This window comes from Pseudorca crassidens, chromosome 2, assembly GCF_039906515.1.
Source record: "Pseudorca crassidens isolate mPseCra1 chromosome 2, mPseCra1.hap1, whole genome shotgun sequence".
In the NCBI taxonomy this organism is placed as follows: domain Eukaryota; kingdom Metazoa; phylum Chordata; class Mammalia; order Artiodactyla; family Delphinidae; genus Pseudorca; species Pseudorca crassidens.
In genome coordinates, this window is record NC_090297.1 from 95737933 (window position 1) to 95761303 (window position 23371).

Below are 23371 nucleotides of genomic sequence, written 5' to 3' on the forward strand. Positions count from 1 at the left end.
AAATATTCAAAATTTTTCTTTATTTCAGAACTGCCTTTATGTACAGACATCATAAAAAAATGCACATACACTGGAGATTTTCCAAGGAATTGGAGCTGGAAATAAAAGTTAAGGGCAACTAGGAAAACTGAAACTGTCCCCAAGAAATTCTGAGGATCACGCTTCCTTAAATGTCCTTGATAACCTCTTCAAGTTCTTCCTTTGTGAACATGTGGAAATTCTGGCCAGGCTGCACTGTGGCTAGCTGGAAAGAAAACAGAGAAGGCTTAATAAGCTCGGCTCGATCACCCTGCTTATAGCCCCAGCACGGTCAGGAGAAGTTGTTGGTGACACAGCTGTTCATTAGGAACTAAGGGATCTGCTGTCCCAGGGATATCCTTTCCAGCAGCAGTTCCTAAAATAGCTGTCTGACTCCAAAATAAAAATCTTCTTGACCAAATTTTCTATTTTGAGGTTAACCCACCACATAATAGTTAACCAAATGCCTGGCATCACTGTCACTTCTTGAGGTCACTTCAACAAGGATCACAAAAGCAGCAGCAAATTGGTGTCAGTAGTTTTTTCTGTTAAAGATTCCTTTAGAAATATATTAAAAGCATATTCACACACTTGCAAGTTGAACTTGTGTATGTGACCTTGGTATACTTGCCCACTCTGTGCCTCAATTTCCATCAGTAAAATGGGGATAAAAGCACCTAACTCATAGGGTAGTTGTGAGGATTAAATGTGTCAATCCATGTAAAGTACTTAGAACAGTGTCTAGAACATTGTAATAAGCACCACATAATTAACTATTATTGGTGGGTATTATTTTCTCTAAAACTGCCCATATGGTAACTTAACAAGAAAAACATTTGTTTTGTTTTTTTAAAAGGACTGGTGATGAAAAGATCTCATTAACACTGACCATAGGAAATCAGTTACCACTAAAGATATTAGTAATAACCAGCAGTCCAGATTATAATGTATTTAAGCAATAAAAGACTAGGGTCAGAAGATGGTTAGTTTCAAATTTAACCAAACCACCAGGTCTTCCATCATTTCTGCTGACAACATAGTCCCATGTTTTAGGGTAATACTGAGGAATAGGTGCCACTTCACTTTTCCCTTTAGCTTTTGTGTTTGTTTGAAATGTCATTTCCTTATATTACCTTTTTTTAACTTTAAAATTAAACATAATAGGGCATTTTTTGAGTAACATTCACTATTGATATTTAGTATAATTTGAAAACTGCCAAAATTAGCACAGCTCAGTTACATAATGTTTATTATTCTCTGCCTCAACTACAGGTAAAATTTAGAAGAAGACTACTACTGCACATCTTAAAACACCTGAAGATCTGGTCTGGGGACAGACTAAAAAAAATGTTCTCTCAAAGCCTGCAGTCTCCACTAGAATCTCCTAAAAGATCTATCCAATTACACGAAATATCAGAAGAGTCCCAAACATATTTGTAAAATGTATGTTAAATAATTTAGTGATGTCCATATAGACCATGAGTTCTATTCCAAGGAAATTAAAATATATAAATGCTTTTCTTAAGGACATGAGGACAGAGAGATACAAAGTCAATAAACCAGAGAAGAGTGAGAGCCTATAGAGTTTATTGTCAAGTCACCCATGGCTCACAGGCTAGTCCTCCCAAACCATTACAGGGGCTAAAAACCAGAAACTGGGCAACTCTGAATTAGAACAGTCCTATAGAACCAGGCTGCAAATCAATACTAATAGGACTTAAACCAAATACTGCCTTCAGGAAGATACCCATCACTAGATGAGTAAAAATAACCCCTTGCCATTTACTTACATAATCTATATGAAAGCTACTTTTCTATTTATCTCATTTTACTTTCTTTTTTTAAAAATACATTTATTTATTTATTTATTTATTATTATTTTTGGCTGTGTTGGGTCTTCCTTGCTGCACGCGGGCTTTCTCTAGTTGCGGTGAGCGGGGACTACTCTTCATGGCAGTGCACGGGCTTCATTCTCATTGCGGTGGCTTCTCTTGCTGCGGAGCACAGGCTCTAGGCGTGTGGGCTTCAGTAGTTGTGGCACTCAGCATCAGTAGTTGTGGCTTGCGGGCTCTAGAGCACAGGCCCAGTAGTTGGGGCGCACGGGCTTAGTTGCTCCGTGGCATGCAGGATCTTCCTGGACCAGGGATCTAACCTGTGTCCCCTGCATTGGCAGGAGGATTCTTAACCACTGCGCCACCAGGGAAATCCTCACTTTACTTTCAAAAAACCTCTGTGAGGCAGGTAAAACAGATATTTTCTTTTATTGATTTGATCAATAATTAATTGCTAGGCACCTGTGTACTAGTTACAGTTGTACAAGGCACTAGAGATCCAAACATGAAGAAAGTCTGTCTTATTTACTAAGAGCTCTAGACACCAAATGCTTTTAAAGTCAGGTAAGTGTTACAACAGAGCCAAGCATACATAAAGGCACAAAGGAGTAATCTAGGGGGAGTCCAGGAAGGCTTCAAGGAGAAGCAATCTTTGAGTTGTATCTTAAAGCACTACAAGAATGGGTCAGTCAAGGAGCAGAGGGCAGACTGAATATGCAAATGCATAAATGCACGAAACAAGATGATGCATTTGCAAAACTGAAAGTAATTCCAAATGACTAGAGCAGAAGTTGCATATGTGATGAGATGAAATGGAGAGGTAGCAGGAGTTCAGAGCTCATACAGAGATAGTGTATTAAAGTGTTAAAAAGTACAGGACCGGGCTTCCCTGGTAGTGCAGTGGTTGAGAGTCCGCCTGCCGATGCAGGGGACACAGGTTCGTGCCCCGGTCCGGGAAGATCCCACATGCTACGGAGCAGCTAGGCCCGTGAGCCATGGCCGCTGAGCCTGCGCGCCCGGAGCCTGTGCTCCGCAATGGGAGAGGCCACAACAGTGAGAGGCCTGCGTACCGCAAAAAAAAAAAAAGGACAGGACCCCAAATCAGACCTGGTTTCAAACCGTGACCCCACCATTTACCAATACTGTTACTTTGGGCAAGGTCTTGCCTTCTCAAAGCCTCAGTTTCCTCCTCTGTAAAATGGAAGTAGGAATACCTATCTCATAAGGCTATTGTGAGGATTAAAAGATAATTGCATGTAAAATTAGCAAGGTACCTAACAGGTTAAACATATGCCTTAAGAAGTAGTGAATTACTATGACATGAAGTTTGGAATTTATCTTGCAGACAGTTAAGAGTCAGAAAAGACTTTTTACAAGTGGAGGACAATTGAGATTAGATATGCAATTTAGAAAATCCACTTCAGTAGCACAATGGCAGGGGAAATGGAATGAAAATGAGGAGGGTAAGGCTAGAGGCAGGAAGACTACCTAGGAAATCTCAAAACATACAAGGCAGGAGAAAAATGAGGGCCTGAACAAGAGAAGGCCCTAGGAATAGGCATGAAGAAGACGCACTGATATGAGAGTTATTTAAGGAGGCAAAGAAACAAATCGGTGAAGGCAAAGGGAGGTCAGAGTCTTCCAGGTTTCTGCTGTGAATGACAGGTTCACTGAAGGTGTCATCAACCAGAATTAGAAATAAGGGAAGAGGAAATGGTTTTCAGGAAAAATGATGAGTTTAGTTTTACAACTGTCAAAAATTTGAGGTGTCTGCTTCAGAAAAGGTCATATAAGAAGTCTTAAAAATGACCATGAAATCTGATAAAGAGGAGTTATGTTAGCAAGGGGCAGTCTCAGGGAAATAATAACAGAAACCAAGGCAGTGATTGAGAAATAAATGAGCGCGAGGCAGTGAAGACAATGAATACAGATTCATCATCTAGCAATTAAAGGTTAAAAGATATGATGAATGGAATAGCAATAAAATGTAACAAACTCCTGAATTTCAAAATTATTAAGTGAAAGAAGTGAGACACAAAAAGAATACACACTGTAAGATCCATTTATAAGAAATTCTAGAACATGCAAAACAAATCTATAGTGACAAAAAGCAGATCAGTGGGAAGGAAGTGACTAAAAAGGGGCATGAGGGAACTTTTGGGGATAACAGAAACGTTCTGTATTTTGTGGTTGCGGATACAAGGGTTATACCTTTGTCAAAATTCACTGAACTGTAAACTTAAAACAGGCACACACTACAGTATGTACATTATGCCTCAATGAAGTTGATCTTTTAAAAAAGGATACTAGGTAGAGAGAGGGGTTGACAAAGGTGGGTTTTGTTTTTTTGTTTCTCTAAAGATGCAACTTGGAAATTTTCCCTTTTTGAGGGGAAGTGGCTGTTGAGGAGAGGCTGGTGACGCAAGGGACAACTGGAGGAGCAGGGACCTCAAAGAGATAGAGGAGGGTGGGCTCTAGAGCAGTGGCTCCCAAATGCCTGACCTTCTTAGGCTGAGCATCAGAGTCACCCAAGGAGATTTCACAAATAGAGATTTTTGATGGACAGCCAAAGACTGATGGACAGCCAGGTTTGGAAACCATGAGTTAGAGCTTGGAAAAGTGGAAGTGCCCCTGTGTTAAAGGGAAGAAAACTCTAGTCAGGGATTAATGATAGAGCGTGGATGGGACACACACCTGATGCTCTCTTCAAAGCAACACTGTAGTTGCACTGAAACTGAATGAGCTAAAAAATATCTTTGAAGTTTTAGTTGAACCAAGCAGGGCTTAGAACCTTCACTGTGAGATCAAAAGAGCTACATGTGAATTACTCTGAGGTAGCAAGGAGATAGTCTTAGTGGAAATGCCAAGACCCTATCTCATTCAGTACCACAGAAAACAAAGCACAAAAGGAACTGACAAAATCCCTCCTAAGGGTCAATATGGGCTATCGTTGCATATTTTGCGCCTCATCATCTCAGAGACTGGCACGAAGGGGAAGCATTTTCAAATCTTTGCTGAGAAGGTGAAAAAACAACTATTTATGAAGTAAGTTTTCCATTTCCATTCCATAACCCCCTCTCCCCATGCCTGCTGAAGAAGCAAGCCAAACACCCCTCCCGCAGCCCCAACCTCTCTCCAACTCTTCTCAGACCTTCCCACCATTAGGCCAGCCCCTTGTTCTGGTGCCCAATTTTGCCCCTTTCACTGCAGCCTAAGGAACCGGGCTCTATTGGTGACAGATTGACAAACAATACTCTCCAGTACTCTCTCCATTCTTCTGCCCATAACCAGTCAATCCTTTGCCAGAGATTTATCTAAATATACATTTTCTCAATCTATGCTGAGTATAGCTGAAAAGTATCCTGGTAAGTGCTGATTGGTTTAATTACTGATTTGTGATTCCAGCTTCAGTTGGCCTTTAAAATTTTTTTTTTTTTTCCTTCCTGCGGTACGCAGGTCTCTCACTGCTGTGGCCTCTCCCTTTGCGGAGCACAGGCTCCGGATGTGCAGGCCTAGCGGCCATGGCTCATGGGCCCAGCCGCTTCGCGGCACGTGGGATCTTCCCAGACTGGGGCACGAACCCGTGTCCCCTGCATTGGCAGGCGGACTCCCAACCACTGCGCCACCAGGGAAGCCCTAAAAATTTAATTAAAATATAATATACATACATACCATGCCTCCAAGGGTAACCACTATCCTGACTTTTTACAACAACTTGTTTTGTGATTTCAGCCTCAGCTAGCGTATTTTAATGTGACCCAGCAATCCTTTTACTCATCCCTGTCTTCCCTTTTCCCTATCCATAATGACGTTTCCAAATATTTTCCATTCCTTTTAATTTCACTGTTGCATTCACCCACCTTCAGCAGATGATCTAACAATCACCAGGGAAATATAATACCTCTCTCCCAGTTCACCTCCAAGCCTGCCTTAACTTTACTCATCATTACCTCCCATCCTGCTGTCTACTCTTAGGATCCTAAATAAGGGCATTCAGAATCTGGTCCACGTCTCTCCAGTGTCATCTCCCTATCTCACATACATCTCACACTCCAGCATTCAGATAAATCCCTCAGAGTCCCCTTTTACGCACAACGTTATTTTACATGTCCTGTTCCCTCTTCCTGGAATACCATTCTCTTCCCTTCTCCTAACTTCACCTCTTCCAGTAAGCTTTCCTAATGCCCCAGTATAAGTTATATGTTCCTGTGTCAATCCATTCATATTGCTATTACAGAAGTATCAACCCAAGCTGTTATTATCTGTATGTCCTCTATACTGCTTAATGGGAACTGGATTTTCTGTGTCTGTATCCCTGGCATCTACATAGTACCTGGCATGTAATGGGTATTCAATATAATGCTGAATCAATTCTATTTTTCAAAACCAACTCCTTCATTTGTACCATGCCGTCTCTCTTCTAGAACTTTTCCATCACTATCTAACTTCCACTTTTAATTCTTTTTTTTTTTTTGGTGGTACGCGGGCCTCTCACTGCTGTGGCCTCTCCTGTCGCAGAGCACAGGCTCCGGACGCGCAGGCCCAGCAGCCATGGCTCACGGGCCCAGCCGCTCCGCGGCACATGGGATCCTCCTGGACCAGGGCACGAACCCGTGTCCCCTGCATCGGCAGGCGGACTCTCAACCACTGAGCCACCAGGGAAGCCCTTAATTCTTTTAACATTTTTCTATCCACTACTTGCTTCTCAGACTATAAAAGTATTTTCAAGTCTTTCCCCATCCTTAAAAAGACAAAAATCCTTTTCTTTAATGCTGCCTGCTGCTGACATTAATTACTTCTTGAGAAGGCAGCATATTCTTGTTTTGTCCACTTCATCACTCCCTTTTATTCTTTAACTCACCAAATTCTGGCTTCTGCCATACCACGTTACTAAAGTTGCTTATTCACAGGATAATAACTTCTTGAGAACTGAGCATACAAAAATGTTACTATCTTGATCTTCAGCAATGAGAGCTATGATATCTGAATAAAACAGAAAAATACCTCTATGTTAGTTGCATTCAGCTTCTCCTCCATTACTTGTTTGAGGATTATGAGTGAAGATTTGATGGCTTCTTTCAGTGTCATAGACTTGAAACAAAGAGGGCAAGAAGAGTAGCCATTAATTGTACATAATCCCTCCTTCCTTCAAAGATTTCCCCTATATCTCCCTGAAGAAATGATTTAGCAAATATTAATAAATCAAACATCTCAATAAGTACAGTGCATTACAAGTATCTCCAGAATTCAGGTAAATGGTAAATAAGTAGAGTACCTTTATTCAGAGAAAAAAAAGTCTTATTTTGAACCAGAACAAAGTTACCAACTTTAATATGTTAAGTGATCTTTGAAGAAGGGGAAAGTTAGACTTCTCTAGTTATTGTCTTTTGATTTAGAAGCAAGATAATATTGATGATATCCTGTGAATAATAATTCCCAAATGATCTAGAAGGTAGCCCAATGGTTTAGAAAATCTGCTCTTTGCTTACCCCATTTTGTATCTAATTTCCTGCACACGTAAAAGCAATACTAGAAGTTGATTTAAGCAGGCATCCCTGTATGAACCACCTGAATGACAAGTAGGGCAGCCTTCAGCCACTACAATGAGTTACCCCAAACCAAGGCTTCCCATCCCACAAAGATAAAAAGTACCAAATGCCCACTTGCTTGGAGAGCCAGACTAGGAAATATAAACTGCTAAGTAAAGCTGTGAATATAAAGGATAAACAAATTGTGGTATATCTATACCATGGCATACCACTCATCAATAAAAAGAAACTACTGAAATGTGCAAAAATACGAACGTATCTCAAAAACAGTACATTGAACAAAAAAAGGCAGACATGAAAATACAAACTGTATGATTCTATTCATAGAAAGACCAGACAAAACTAATCTACAACGGTAAATGTGCCTGAAACGGGGGAAGAGACTGACTGGAGAGGAGGCAAGCATTCTGGGGCAGGGTGATGGAAGTGTGCTATATATATATGTATCTATTTTAAATTATTTATTTATTTATTTGGCCGCGCCGGGTCTTAGTTGTGGCATGCGGTATCTTTTAGCTGCGGCCTGTGGGATCTAGTTCCCTGACCACAGCTCGAACCGGGGCCCCCTACATTGGGACCGTGGAGTCTTAACCGCTGGACCACCAGGGAAGTCCCTATATTTTGTTTTAAGTGCTGGTTACAAGGGTGTATACAATTGTCAAAACTCATAGAACTGAACTCTTAGGTCTGTGCATTTTATTTTATGTAAATTATACCACGATTTAAAAAAAAGATAATAGAAGTCGTGAGAATGCTTAATTACCTTGTGGTAAACTTCTTGCAAGGAGCTCTGGGCACCCTCTGAGGCAGAGCCAATCGCTCGAGCATCACACTGTACAAAGGTTCCAGATGGGTCCATATGAAACCTGCAAAACCACCAAAAAGAAGAGGATTAAAATGCTTAAGAACGGTGGCATTTTATGTAACAAACGTCTCACTAAAAAATATAAATGCTTGGCCCTGCAGCCAGGAAATACCGAGGCACAAATCCAAAAGATGTTCTATGGCTGGAGAAACCAGATCTTTTAAAAAGTGTTTAAGAAAACTAATAATAATTTCCTCAGGGATTTAGAAGAGAAGTATGTATAAGAATACTTTATATAGAGAGTATATATAAATATGATACTTATGTATGCCTATCTAAATACTATTTGAGGACAAGGATCAAATCAATATACCAAAGCAAGGCTCAAACACATTTTGACTACAGCAACAAAGTTACTTCTAATTTCTTTCCAGAAATAGCACTGATTCCAGTAGAGGAGTTCTTCATAAAATCCCCAAATTTGTTTTTGTGTAAGCAGCACAGAATCAATGAACTTTATAGAATTAGAAGCCCTTCATTTTTACAACTCTACAATAATCTTCTCACTTGATTTAAACAACCAGTCCCATCCCAAATGAAAATAATTCTCCCAAAAACGAAGCAGGAAAAAAATGGCCAAATGGTACTTACAGCTGGGGTCCTTTTTCATCAACTCCTCCAAATAACAGTGCTACTCCAAAGGGACGAGACTAGAACCAAAAAGCAGGAGGTATTAAGATAAATAGCTATGAAGTAGGGGGGCGAGAAGAGACAGGAAAGACATGTTCCGAGGACAAATGTCATCAGTTCCACAGGACAGCAAGAAAGCTTCGCACAAGCGTCAAACTCACCATGGCACCTGGATCTGCATCTTCTTCTCCAAACTGTAGAGCCAGATTTGACACAGCCTGAGTCACACTCTCCACTGTCATGGTCTCATTGTAGGTGAACCAGTGGTTCTAAAAGAAGAGCAAAGCATGGTCTACCTTTCGTAAGAATGGCATTAAAAGTAGCCCACCATCTCACCACACACATCCCTTTGAACTGTGGTTAAAAACTGAATGCTCAAGCTCTGGTGTGTTTTCCTTAACATTAAACTCAAATGCTCGGGACTGCATGAGAGGAAGAGAAATAGCTCTGGAAATAAAGTTATATCAAAAGGACTCTAAGCAATGACGACTTTTCAAGGGAGAGGACTGCTCCCTTGAAAAACAGAGTTAACCCTTCAGAGCACCAAATCTAGTCTTTTCACAAAGTGAAGGCTAATAGCTGAGTGCCGCTTTCCCTCAAAGGCCCTATCTTAGCATTCTGTTGGAGTTTAAATTAAATGACTTATTCTTACATAAGTACTGACAGCAAACCTGCAAATAAGCACAAAAAAAATTTTTTACCAATCAGATATTTTTTTCTTACCAGTCTACTACTCTGTAGGCAGCAGGAGCTCAGTTAAAAAAAAAAAAAAATCAGTATTCCTAACCAGCATTTATCACCTGGTACATATCATTACTCACTACAGGAGAGCTGTCATTTGCAAGCCTAGCTGCAAAGGCAGTTGGGGTGAGAATTCCTTTAGCTATTTCTACCTCTTGCTATGGTGCTCCCACAGAAAGTCAATTAGGGAACAGAATACAGTGCAATGCTTGCTTTATATAAGGCAAGTCAAAAAGAAGCAAGAGACTGTCAGCACTATTTACCAGGGCTTCCTCAAAGCTGCAATGGTTGGATGGCTAGACTCCAAGCCTCAGAAAGTTGTAACTAGGGATTCTACCCAAAATCACTCCCAAGAGCTACATCTGATATTAACACAGATACCTGCAGTACAGCCCAGGCAGTTATATCATCACTAAACAAGGAACACAAGCATCATGGTAAAAAGGAGAGATGATGCTAATTTTACCTGTGTCTCCACTCTGGCTTTATCAATTAAAGTCTTAGCATCAGCAATTAGCCCACTCATGGCACAACCTGCAATGTAAAAGCAACAGTGACCCGATAGCCAAATCCTTGTAGAACTCTTTCATCCACTCAGGAAATACTGAAATTCTGGAGTGAAACCATGGCAGCCATTCAGCAATCCCATAGCAATATACCTAAGAGATTAGATGGGAAATTATCTACACTGAACACAAGTATAATTATATCACTAACAAATAAAAACCATTCATAATGAAACAGAAGTCTAGCTATTAAGGTAGGAGACAGAGAAGAGCAGCTACTCAAACATGAATTTCCACACGTTACATCCTCAAGCATTCCTTCAGCACTCTTTGGTAGCCCGTGATGCACTTTCAAACTAAGCAAGCACTAACAGTCCAACAGGAGAAACAAGGGAAAAAAAATAACTATCTCACTATGAGCTACAATGGAAGACCCTAGAAGAAAATCAAGTCTTTTCACTTTCTGACCAAACACAAACTAGTTATATGAGAGATGGCCCAAGATGCCAAGATTATGGCTGTGACGTTACACGTCATGACTCAAATCTAAATTTCCAGTCTGGGTCTCACTCCCACATTTCAGACCTATAAAGCCAAACGACTCCCTTAATATATCTACTTGGATATACCACAGACTCAACTCATTTCCCTTCTAGGCTCCATCTTTTTCCCTGGCCCTCACAACCAACTGAATCCCAAATTCTATCAATTGCTGTCTGATTAGCCTGTCTGGCATTAGTCCTTACCTCTCCGTCTTCTGGCCACCACCTTGGTTAATCCTTCATTATCTCTTTATTTGGACTATTAAAAAAATTTCTGACCTGGTCTCCCTGCCTCCAGTCTCAGCCCCCTTCACTGTACCTTCAACACTACTATCAGAATGGTCTTTCTCAAATCCTAATCTGATCATATTTCCTCAGTGCTCAAAACCTTGGCAATGCAAAAGGATCAAGTTCAAGCTCTTTAGTGTGGTAAAAAGGACTTCCACTGTTTGATCCCAGACTCATTTCTTGCCACATTCCACCTGCCAGTCATGCCAAACTGCGTGTGCCAGGGTATTTTATATTTTACACCACCACAGCTTTGCTCTTCTATTCCCTCCGACCAGAAAGCTCTCCCCTGCTACACCCAGACACTTATTCACTTGGTAAACACTTCCTTATCTTTTAGAATTCAGTTCAGCTCAAGCATCACCTTTATGGAATCCTTTTCTGAAAACCTCACTACCACTGGCCCCAGGGAAAACTAATTGTTTCCTCCATTGTACCCCTACTAAGCATATACTACAGCCTTTCTTAATACCTACTTCACTTAATTGCATTGACTTATTTACATATCTACCTCTGTTATTAAACTGTATGCTCCTGGAACACACGGGGACTATGTCTCATTCCTTTGTGTGCCCCTGGTGTCTAGCACAAAGTCTGGCACATAATAGGTTCTCAATTTGTTGAATGAAGTGACACTGACCTACCTCCAAAAGGTAGATGGCTTCAGAGAAAGTAGATAAAATGTTCTAATCTTAAAAGACTAAATCTCAGTTTCTGTATCTATGAAAGAGATAATGTCAAGCTCCCTGAGTCACTATGGCATTTGATTCTGACGCCCTCAAGCAATTAATTATTTTACCAATGTTTCAGTAATTAGATGACTAGATAGGTTAAGTAAATGTGGGCAGTCAACTAAAATGCCATGCTATAAATAAGTAGAACTACTCATCATGTTACAATGATGCCAGAGGCCACGGCAGGGGAATTTAACAGGGACCCAAAAAAGGGAGGAAGGGAAGGTGAGGGGAGATAGACTGAAATGATAAATCTGAAAACAGAGGAAGAGTACCGATCTGGGTCAAAGTCTATCATCCTTATACTCTCTGCACCTTGGTCACTCTGAAGATCTTTAAGAATTTCTCTTTGCTTAGTGGACACCCCTACCTTCCCACACAATCCTCTGCTCCAGGTAGCCTCCTAATGTTATGCATCGATGAGGACCCAGCCACCATAGGGAGCTGGCCTATGATTCAACCTTCACATATTTCAATAACCATCACATTTGCCAAGTATAAATCTGAGGGAGAAAGGAACGTCTGGGAGTAGGTGAATCCTATAACTGCTTCCTACTACCTATATTATGCACAATGGCCTACTACCTGGAAAATGATAACTAACAAGGGATAAGATGCTCACCTAATGAACCTCTCTTGAAACATCAAAGAAGACTGATTAACCCAGGCAAGATCCTACAGAACAGCCTTCTCCTACTCCTTACCTATGTGAGCATCAATCTCTACAATTTTCTCAATGCTGCTGGGCTCCATGAGTGGAGAGGTAATTCTCTTCTCCACAGCTAGGCACACACCCTCTGATGTCTGGATCCCAATGGCTGTAGAACCAAGCTAAAGAGAAACAGGTTATGGTTATCATATAGAAGTCAAAGAACAATCTCACATACTCACCAGGAATCTCTCTGTATATCTTCACATGATAGAAGCTTCAATCAGCCATATCTAATACACAGAGAAAATAAGGAGCACCCTAATAATGTACTATTCCTGTCAATGGCAAGAGCACTGATTTACAGAATTTTGTGCTTCTAAAGGGGAAGTTCAAGGTCTTGAAAATGTCCGGAAAATGATCAACTCTAATGCCAGTTTTTTGGAGAGGGGCAGATTCTAAAGTTCTAAACATAGAGGGCAAGAAGTAATACAACTCTAATGTTTTTTCTGGACTTGGTATCTTTTTACCTCTGCTACCTTGATCTATCCGAAAAGGTGATATCCCTCAAATCTATGTGACTCCAGAAAAGTCATTTACTTAAAAAAAAAAACAAAGAAAGAAAAAAGAAAAGATAAAGAAACACCAACAACATAAAAATATCTTTCAAGGTCACTAGCAGTCTACAATATAGCTTGATTTCATCTCTCCATCTCCATGTCACCATCCTAGTCACCCACCCCTCTTTGTCTCAGTTTCCTTATCTACAAAAGGGGGATAATAACAACAATACCTACACATCAAGAGGGGTAAACACACATACATAAAATGCTTAAAATGGTAACTTGTACGTAATAAATGAGCAACAAATGTTAGCTATTTTTTTATATGCCAAGATTACTTCAATAGCCTCCTTAGTCTATCTTTAATCTCTCTCTCCCAATGTATCTTTCATATTATGGCCTGACTGATACAATAAAATACTATTTTCATTATACTTCTCCTTCTCTAAAGAATTAATATCTCTCTATACTGCCTGTAACATAAAATCCAAGTAAAGCTTCCAGAGTCCTCAAAACCTAATCCTACTTTACTCTTCCAACTTTATTATTTATCATTCTCCAGCAAAATCCCTCAGGTATAGCCAAATCCATTTTCTCATGCTATATTATCCGCTACCCTTGTTCTGCCCATGCTGTCCCACCTGGAATACGCTCCTCCCTTTGCCTATCCAAATTCCACCCATCATTCATAAAGGCTTCCATAACTATGCGTGCTCTCTCCTCTAAATAATCACTATATTTACTTACAGTAAATCACTGTATTTACTTAGTTCTACAAAGCAATGACTATCAGTGTGAGCATCAGATTCCTGGAGTCTGTTATTGAAAAGTATTCCAAAGAATTTCATAAATCATTGTGCATAACATGCTTAAAACGCATGCAGACTGAATGATCATGTCTCTTACATATATGTATTATTTTTCAAATGTGTAAAGTTGTGACTTTATTTAGAAGTGTTATTAAATATATATACCTGCTTTTCACTGTATATTTTCTTAATGGTACATGCATAACTACAGGAGATAAAATGTCAAAGAATTTTATGTAAAAAATGAGTGCTCTTACTTCTAAGTAAAGGTGTAGACTGAATACATACATTAGCTCTACTCCTTCTCCAAGTCTTAGAACAGGAGATTAAAAGGCTTAAGCGGGGACTGGATAAATCCACTAGGACAAAGAGTGGACAAAGACACAGACACAAAATTTTAAAGCAAGAAGATGGGTTAGTGATTACTTACTTAGCAAACCTGAGAAATCCAAATCCTAAGCCAGTAGTAAAGAAAGTCAAGAAACAACCTGATTTCTATCATAGGACCCCCCAAAAAGGGAATGGTGGCAACAAGGACCTCTGGAAATAGAAACAGAACAGCTAAAAATTATAAAATTAGTTCAACGTTTGCTTAAGAGACAGATTTCCAGATCTCTTACCCTACGTTGTAAAGCTAGATGATGGCCCCCACTCCCACTCCTGTAGAAGACTCTGGAGAGAGTAAAACAGAGGGTCTCTAGATTGGGGGATGCCACCATCGAAGGCAGAGTACTACAGGAAAACGGGAATTAAGTAAAAATTGACAAGTTTAATGTTAAGAACCCCAGCCTTCTTTCCCTGCTCAGCTCTCAGAAGTGAGCAGGCAGAAACACCTTCAAGGCATGAAATGAGAAGAGGCAGTTTTCTCTAGAGCAGTAGTTTTCAAATTTTCTGACCCAAATCTACATTAAGAAATATACTTTATATCATGACCAAAATACACAAACAGGTACAAAGAAATAAATATAATAGAAACAAAGTTTCATGCAGAAAAGAAAACACTCACCAGTACTATGAGCAAGGCATTCTGAGATCTACTGCTCCAGTCTACGTCAAAAAGAAATGCTCCCATGACCTACTAAATTGATTCAGTGCCCACTAATAGGTCAAGATCTGCAGTTTAAAAATATATATCTCTAAAGAATCTAGCTTGTTCAAGGGGAAAAAGAAATCTAAAGAAAAAATTTTTTTTTAGTCCTTGAAAAAGGTATTTTCATCCATAAAACAAGAACAGGACACTAATAAGAAAAAGGAAAAAAAGCAAAAAAGCTTGGAAATTGAAAATACTTTCTTATGAAATCATTGGAGAACGGGTTCTACCAAATTGAAGGAATACATCAAAAAAGAAAATGACTTGCGATCTAACGCAAGAGGGAGTTAAAAAGAGTTCCTAGGATGATGATGATAGAAGAGCCTAAGTATACAGCTGTGCAGCAGGCCCAGAGAACCAGTCCAGATTAGAGCTGGTCAAAGGCTCAAAGATTTCTTTAAGAATCTTTCACAGGATACTTAATGTGCCTGAGTGTTTTGAGAGGATATACATAACTTGGAGAGACCTTGGGGATGAATTATTGATATTTACATACTAAATTAGGCAAAATTTTTAAAGAGAATTACAAACTCCCAGGAAAACACTATTGTGCAGAAACAGAAAAACAGCTCAGGTATGAAAAGCATTTACGTAGTCTTACCAATAGAAATGTTGACTAATGATCTAACAAAATTATGATAGATATGACATACATTGAGAGGGTTGCCCTATCTCTACCCCAGTAGGAAACTGTATATCTGTGTGTCACTGGGGGCAGAAGTCGTCATCCTTCATAATGAAAAGTCTGTGGATAATACCTAGGTGAAAAAAATGTAAGTCTGTGTTCCTATCTTAGAGATACGGAAGTAAATGCCAAGAAAATTAGCTAAAAGACTTTAAAATGTTGCATCTGAGAAGCTGAAGATAAAGAGGGGCAGGCTCAGGGATTTCTGCTTTTGTTACAAGGTTTATAAAACTATTTTACCTTCTGACTAAAACTACATGCACGTATGCCTTAAAAATACAGTTGACCCTTGAACAATACAAGTTTGAACTGTGCAGGTCCACTTACATGTGGATTTTTTTTTTCAATGGTAATACAACAGTACTGATCTGTGGTTGGTTGAATGGGTGAATGAGGAACCACAGATATGGAGGGCCAACTATATCAATAGATTATAGGGCAATTTTAGACTGCTTGGAGGGTCGGTGTCCTTAACCCTTGCCTTGTTCAAGGGTCAACTGTAAAATAAAAAAGTCAGAAACCATTGTCAGAGAATTTAATTTGGCACTTAGTTGTCCTCTAATTGTTTTGTGTATAGTGTATTGATCTTGAATCTCCAACTGAACAGAGCAGAACAGAATTCATACCTACTTTGTAAATTTTTATTTATTTATTTATTTACTGCTGCATTGGGTCTTCGTTGCTGCGCACAGGCTTTCTCTAGTTGCGGCGAACGGAGGCTATTCTTCATTGCAGTGCGTGGGCTTCTCATTGTGGTGGCTTCTCTTGCTATGGATCATGGGCTCTAGGTGCATGGGCTTCAGTAGTTGTGGCATGTGGGCTTCAGTACTTGTGACTCGCAGGCTCTAGAGTGCAGGCTCAGTAGTTGTGGCTCACAGGCTTAGTTGCTCTGCGGCATGTGGGATCTTCCCGGACCAGGGCTCGAACCCGTGTCCCCTGCATTGGCACCACCAGGGAAGTCCCCATGCCTACCTTAAAATTTTATCTAGCAGAGTTATTCTCAACCGGGAGCCATTTTACCCCCTAGGGGACAACTGACAAAGTCTGGAGACATTTCTGGTTGTCACAACTGGAGGAGTGAGTGCTACTGGCATCTAACGGGTAGAGGCCAGGGATGTTGCTAAACAGCCTACAATGCACAGGTCTGTCCCCCACAACAAAGAATTATCCGTTCTAAAATGTCAATAGTCCCTGTAATTATTTTGTGGAGGAAGTTCTCATAGCACAAGAAAAAATTTTCAACTTGTTCAATTTGGCCTCCAACTTAAATAGCTTTCTAGGACTTCCCTGGAGGCGCAGTAGTTAAGAATCTGCCTGTCAGTGCAGGGGACACGGGTTTGAGCCCTGGTCCGGGAAGATCCCACATGCCGCGGAGCAACTAAGCCCGTGCACCACAACTACTGAGCCTGCGCTCTAGAGTCCGCGAGCCACAACTACTGAGCCCACGTGCCACAACTACTGAAACCCGTGCACCTAGAGACTGAGCACCACAATGAAGAGTAGCCCCCGCTCGCCGCAACTAGAGAAAGCCCGCACGCAGCAACAAAGACCCAATGCAGTCAAAAATCAACCAATCAATTAATTAAAAAATATAATTTCTATGCTTCTACTCCAAAAAAGGGTCAATATTTTGAGACAGGCTATTTTACAAAATATATCAAGATAATTTTCTCTTGTACATTATATTTATACCCAGACATTTCAATATTACGATTCTGACTAAACTCCACCCCCACCCTGGGTTGGGACTGGGGAGATGGAGGAGGGAAGAAAGGGAACACTTGAACTGACTATGTATTATTTATTTAATATAATTCACTAGCATAGTAACCAATGTCCAGATGCTCAGAATAATACAATAATTTTGACACTGTCACAGATTTCCATTTCTTCCCCCAAACCTAACTCTAAAAGGCACTCTGCTCCCACCTCTGCTGGCTATATCTCACCCATGCCATCCATACAGCACCTCTACGTGATAATTTCTATTTGTCAGCCATTTTCAGTCATTTCTCCAGCTCCTTTCATACTACTAAATCCTTATAGTTATCAAATTGCTTTCACATTGGCTAAGTTGCCAAGACAACAACAAGGTTGTTTCAACACCTAGGAGTATGAATTTTTACACAGGTTAAGCAGCATACATTAATGGCACTACTCCATCCTAGCTCAAACTAGGGCTACAGAGATCAGATACTATCTCGTTATCTCTAAGCAACGTGGAAATTACTAGCACTAACGGGCTTAAGGAGAACCAAAAAAACTGAGAATTACTCTTCGCTTGCACATCTGGATAGAACTATTACCTTAGCTGAGGCTCAAAATAAATGCTACAGCTTGGAATTGTGATAATCTCAGACTTCATAGTAACATATGGTTTAAATATAGGGCACACATGATTAGAAATAGAAAACAGGCACTTTTTGTAGCTGGCCCATCGTTTTCTGCCCACTATCTACTACAATGCTTCCACCTTCACTTCTATGTCTTCAACTAAGAATCTTCTTTGCCCTTTCCAGATTCTCATACAACTATTTTCCCCAATACACTCTTTCTAGAAGAGGTAACTTAGAGGGAAACACAATAGTTCTCTTCAAATATGTGAGGAATTGCCTTATGGAAGAGGTTTAAACATCCTGTATGGTTCAAGGGCAAAACTAGGGCCAACTGAAGGAAACTTCAGGAAGCTAGACTTTCAATTCAATATAAGGATAAATTTCTAAACCATTATGAACGATTTCCAAACAGAATGAGCTATCTAGTGAGAAAATATTCTGTCACTAGATCTATAAAAACAGAAGCTGTTTGGGGATGCAGAGGTGATTGAAACAGAGTGAAGAGTTGGACTAGATCAGTGATTCTCAACCGTTGCTAGACACTAAGAATCACTGAGGTAGTCCTTAAAAATACTGATGCCTGGACCTTATCCTAAACGACCTAATTTAGATCTAAAGCAGAATTTAGATTATCCATAATCCAACAAATAGAAGATCCCACATAAGTAACTTTAGTATAAATAGCTTACTTTCTAACTAATTTTTTGAATACTGGTTTGAACTATTCGATTTTGTTGTTAGGTTACAGGACACATCTCTTATTCAGACCCAAAAATGTCTAGTACAAATTGACAAATTTACCAACAAGAATACAGGTGATCAGTTAAATGATTTGTTCAAGATGATAAAATATCTCCCAGGTGCTAACTCAGGAATTCTAGACCCCTTTCTTTATAGCCAAGAAGATTATAAACACAAACATGTCCTTCCAACCCCACTAAGAAAAAGCTACTTACATAACTATGAAGCAGTTATTTGTTTAAAAAGTTCCAAAGTAGTTGTTAGGAATGGGATTGAAATTGTTATACAAATGGTTAATTGTGCCCAACACTGTAAATCAACCATACTTCAATAAAAAAATAAAATTAAAAAGAAGGTTAACTGTGGTTGATTAAAGGGAGATAAAGAACATTTTCTAAAGGAATAGCTAAAACACATTTACTCCAAATGTTCTGCCAGCAAAGTACTAAGTTGCCATTAAATTTCAAAAACGACCCCACTTGATACTATACCTTGATAGCCTCAATGGCATATTCCACTTGAAATAATCTTCCTTCAGGAGAAAAAGTATTCACACCCCTATAATTAAAAAAAAGAAAAAAGAAAAAGGTATTAAAATTGTCAGAAAAAATAAGCATAGAGACACTAAAGTCAAGTTCCTTGACATCTAGCTCAGATGGCTACAAGATGTGCACACTGTCTTTATGTTCCTTTACCCACAACAATCTGTAGCTGTTTTTTGGTACATTAACAGTTTTTCAAGAGAATGGAACCTATAAATAGAACACCTCTGCCCCACTCCCAAAGTATCTTCAAACTGATCAAATGAAAGCAGGTGACTTTCTGCCTCTATCTTGAATCAATTTGGAATCCCTCTGGTAAATTCATGCCCCCAAACTATCAGGCAATTCCTAAGAAAATGTGCATTTATCCTTATCCTCTTCCCATTACGTGAATTTGATGTTAATATCTTACTTTTTAGTAAAAGTCAGCCACAGGGACATTTCTCTATTTATTTGTATGAATTAGTATTGTTATCTGAAAAACAGACTGAGATCTGTTGCAGTTCCTAAAGCCTAACCTAGTTAATTCACTCAATACATTATACATGCCAGACTGCTCTTCTCCCTTAAACAATTCCCAACCTTTCCTTGCTCATCTGTTACAAATCCCTTTGGAGAAGAAGCATCATGGTCTTAGCTATAAAAGCTTTCCGCACACAATGGACACTTTAAGAATATTTGAACAAATGAATGAAAATAGTTGTGCTTCTTGGTTTATGGAGTCTGGAGTTTATAACGTGTAAGATGATATAGAGCAGTGTTTTCAAATTTGTTTTATCAAAACCTCTTTTTTTAAAAAAATAAATATTTTTAATATATATATATATATATCCCAAATATAAAACAGATAATAATACAAGTTGACATTTACTGAATATGTACTATATGCCTGGCACTGTTGCAAACCTTTAAATGACAACACACTTAATTCTCAAAACAATCCCATGAAATAGTATTCTAAAGCGATACTACTTTAGAGATGAGGAAGTTGAGACACAAAGAGGTTGACTAATTTGCCCAAAGTCACTCAGCATATAAGAGGCAGAACTGGAATGAGAATTTAGGCAATCTAAGACCAAGCTTTCAACTATCAGGAGTCAAAAGAGAATCTCACCATTCCAGCCTCCCATTTTCCCCAGAGGTACTATCCCTAATGTCATTTAAAAGGAAATTTAGGACTCTAAGAAACAGCTTTTAAAAATCACTGAGAGGAAAGTCCGAGGGCAGAAGACCTGGGATTAAATTCTAGTTCTGCCACTTACTAACTTTAATTTGCTCAAATGAAAAAAAAAAAAATCTATCCTGCCTCTGTCATAATACAATTGGTATTGAATTGCACAGATTATGAAAGCACTTTGTAAAGTGTAAAGTACTGTGTGAATACGAATACAGTATTTTCACCCTAATTCAGGAACTTTATCCTGTTGAGGTATTACTAAGTCTTTCCTAATGTGGGCTCTGCTCTTGGCCCTGTTTTCAAACTTTCTCTGGGTTATTTCATTCATGTCAAGCACTAACTACTTCCAAATCTCTATTACCAGTTTGACCTCTTTCCTGATTAATCTGAAAGCCTCCTGAGCATTTCCATTTGGATATCCCATTAGTGCCAAACACTTGACATTTTCCAGTCTGAAATATACAGTCACCCTTGCAAAATCAGCTACATCTCCTGCCATTCCTACTTCATTTTTACTTTAAAACACCTCGCATCTCCCAGTTCCCCAAACTATAAAGTTCTGAACGATCTGACTCACTCCTCCCTTTTTCCCATAATTAACAATATGCCAAGTCATATCAATTCAAATCAGTTCCCCCCACGCCCCCCACACAGTAACTCTACACTCCCTTCCATTCTCAATGCCCTCATTACCTTTCAACTATTTTAATAGCCTTCTAACTGGTACTGATTCTCTTTCCTCTAATCCAGTCAATTAATCTCTATACAACGCAATTATGATTATGTAACTTCTTAAAATTATAATTTATGCCACACAGATGCCTACAAAATAAGACCCAAACTTCTCAACCTCATATTAAAAACCATCCAGTATCTAGCACCATAGTGTTTTCCCAGATCTCCCCCCATTCCCATATGTGTATCATATGTGCCAGCAGACTAGAATTTTCGCAAACACTATGTATGCTTTCCCACTGCCCCTCCTTTGTTCATCCTATATTCTCTGCCTCAAAACTATTCACTCTCACTCTCCATATTTATTAAAACCTTACATCTAAGACTCAGTTTATTTATGTTTTTTAAAATTTATTTATTTATTTAGGCTGTGCTTGGTCTTATTTGCAGCAAGTGGGATCTTCATTGCCGAATGTGGGCTCTTAGTTGCGGCATGCATGTGGGATCTAGTTCCCTGACCAGGGATCGAACCCGGGCCCCCTGCATTGGAAGCGCGGAGTCTTAGCCACTGAACCACCAGGGAAGTTCCTAAGGCTCAGTTTAAATATCAGCTCCTTTTGAAGTTTTCCATAATACCCTAATATTGAATGCAATCTCTCTCGTCAAACTCCCATAGTGTTGATTTGAGCTTCTCTAATGACATGAACACATTTCTGAATTATACTATAGTTACTTTTGTAAATAGTTCTTTAAAGGACAGTCTCCCATATGAGAAAAAGGAACATGATATTGTTCACTGCCATATGACAAGCATTCAAGTACCTTAGCTAAGTGAATAAAAAAGGACTGTTTTAGGCATTCTTTAGGAAGATACAAAAATGAGTAACACAAAGCAGTTAATAAAGATGTTAAGTAAATGATCACAAAAACCTTAATAAAGGTTTTCTGATAAGAATAACAATTTCCATCATACACACCCCTTACTCAAAATTATATCACCCAAAGATGATTGTTTTCAATGCTCTGGAAGCTAAATACTGACTAACAAAGTTATTTTATAGGACAGTAGGAAAAGGAGTCCGTTTTTTTTTTTGTTTTTTTTTAAGGAGTCAGTTTTAAAACCTCACATACATCTTCTATGAGTCAGTAAAAGGATTTTTTTCTTAAAGTGGTAGTTCTAACTGATAAAACTTTTGACAGGTTCAACATATACTTGACAAGAAATGCAGCTTCTCAAGCCATCTAGTACAAAGAAAACATCTGCCTTTCCTGGCTTTAAAATTTAAAAAAAACAATAGCTATGTGAAACGTAACTGATCAAAACAGAAACTGAAAGTAAAAATGTCTACAGCATAAGTATGTACAATTTAATATTACTTAACATTTCCAAGCTCTGAAAGATTTTTTGTTTTATACAAATACAACAACCTCACAGCTTTGATTTCAAAAACAGATCTGGCTGCAACACACATTTAAAGTAACTTGCTTTAAACTGTTTAAAAAGTCAGAAAAGCTTGGGTCTAGTTGAATCAGCATGATGACAAAACTCTTGAGAACACTCTAAACTCCAGTTCCCATAAAATCAGACACCATACACTATATCTGGGCGAAGCTGAGACTTCCTTCGCGCTTCTGCAGAAACTATACATCACATCACGCCCCATTACACCTCAATCAAAGGAATGGCTGCTCTGTTCCCACAGCTAAGAAACGGAAAACGAGGTTGTGCTCCTAGAAGGAAAAGGGAGCTGAAATGATCAAACCCATTAAGTGATCTCTAATTGCTTTTTCTTCCAGGCACACGTTTACATTTTTAAAAAGGCAGTCACACTCAGCACAAAAAGATGAAGGGGAGAAGGGGTGACTCCTGGCCTTTCCAGGTTAAAAGTCGGAGTCGCGGCGCGCCAGCCGCCTTTCCCCAAGCACAAAGCGGAGCTTCACGCTTCCGCACCGACTTCGGACCCAGCAGTGACTCAGCGGTAGGACAAGTGCGGCCGACAGGCGCAACTCTAGCCTGGGGAATCACAGCGGGCGGCTGGGGAAGGCGAGAGATCCCCGGGCCGGGCCAGACTCGGGATCCTGGGGCGCCCCCATGACACGGCAGAACCCAGGCCCAGACCGGGCCCCGGGCCCGCCGACCCGTAACTTCCACCCCATTTCCCCCAACCACACAGACCTGTCGTACTCAGACCGGGTGAGAAACATGGTAAGGGCAGGAGAAAGCGGCAGCGGCCACTCGGGGATTCTGAGGGCCAAGACGAGTCCACCTGCACCCAACTCACCCACACCGCCACACAGCCAAGTCTCCGTTACCAACTGCGCGTGCGCTCGCAACCCCTTCAGCCCGCCCTCCTGTACCTGCCTTCTATTGGTTGGTCGGAGTTCCCGCCGAGGTGACT

At 39.8% G+C, this 23371-nt stretch overlaps 1 protein-coding gene across 2 annotated transcripts; it reads right to left on the minus strand.

Annotated features, from left to right (window-relative positions):
- PSMA5 (proteasome 20S subunit alpha 5) lies at window positions 1–23313 on the minus strand. 2 transcript variants are annotated; one of them, XM_067727143.1, is made up of 9 exons: window positions 23255–23313; window positions 19070–19136; window positions 12410–12536; window positions 10102–10169; window positions 9056–9163; window positions 8856–8914; window positions 8163–8265; window positions 6855–6941; window positions 1–244 (listed from the first exon to the last, which is right to left on the minus strand). In XM_067727143.1, the coding sequence occupies exons 3-9, from the start codon at window positions 12456–12458 to the stop codon at window positions 167–169; spliced, it is 552 nt and encodes a 183-aa protein (XP_067583244.1). In that variant the 5' UTR covers window positions 12459–12536; window positions 19070–19136; window positions 23255–23313; the 3' UTR covers window positions 1–166. The 2 variants fall into 2 exon arrangements, with proteins under 2 accessions (XP_067583244.1, XP_067583243.1); XM_067727142.1 differs by having other exon boundaries at window positions 23149–23304.
- Window positions 23314–23371: the final 58 nt, after the last annotated feature.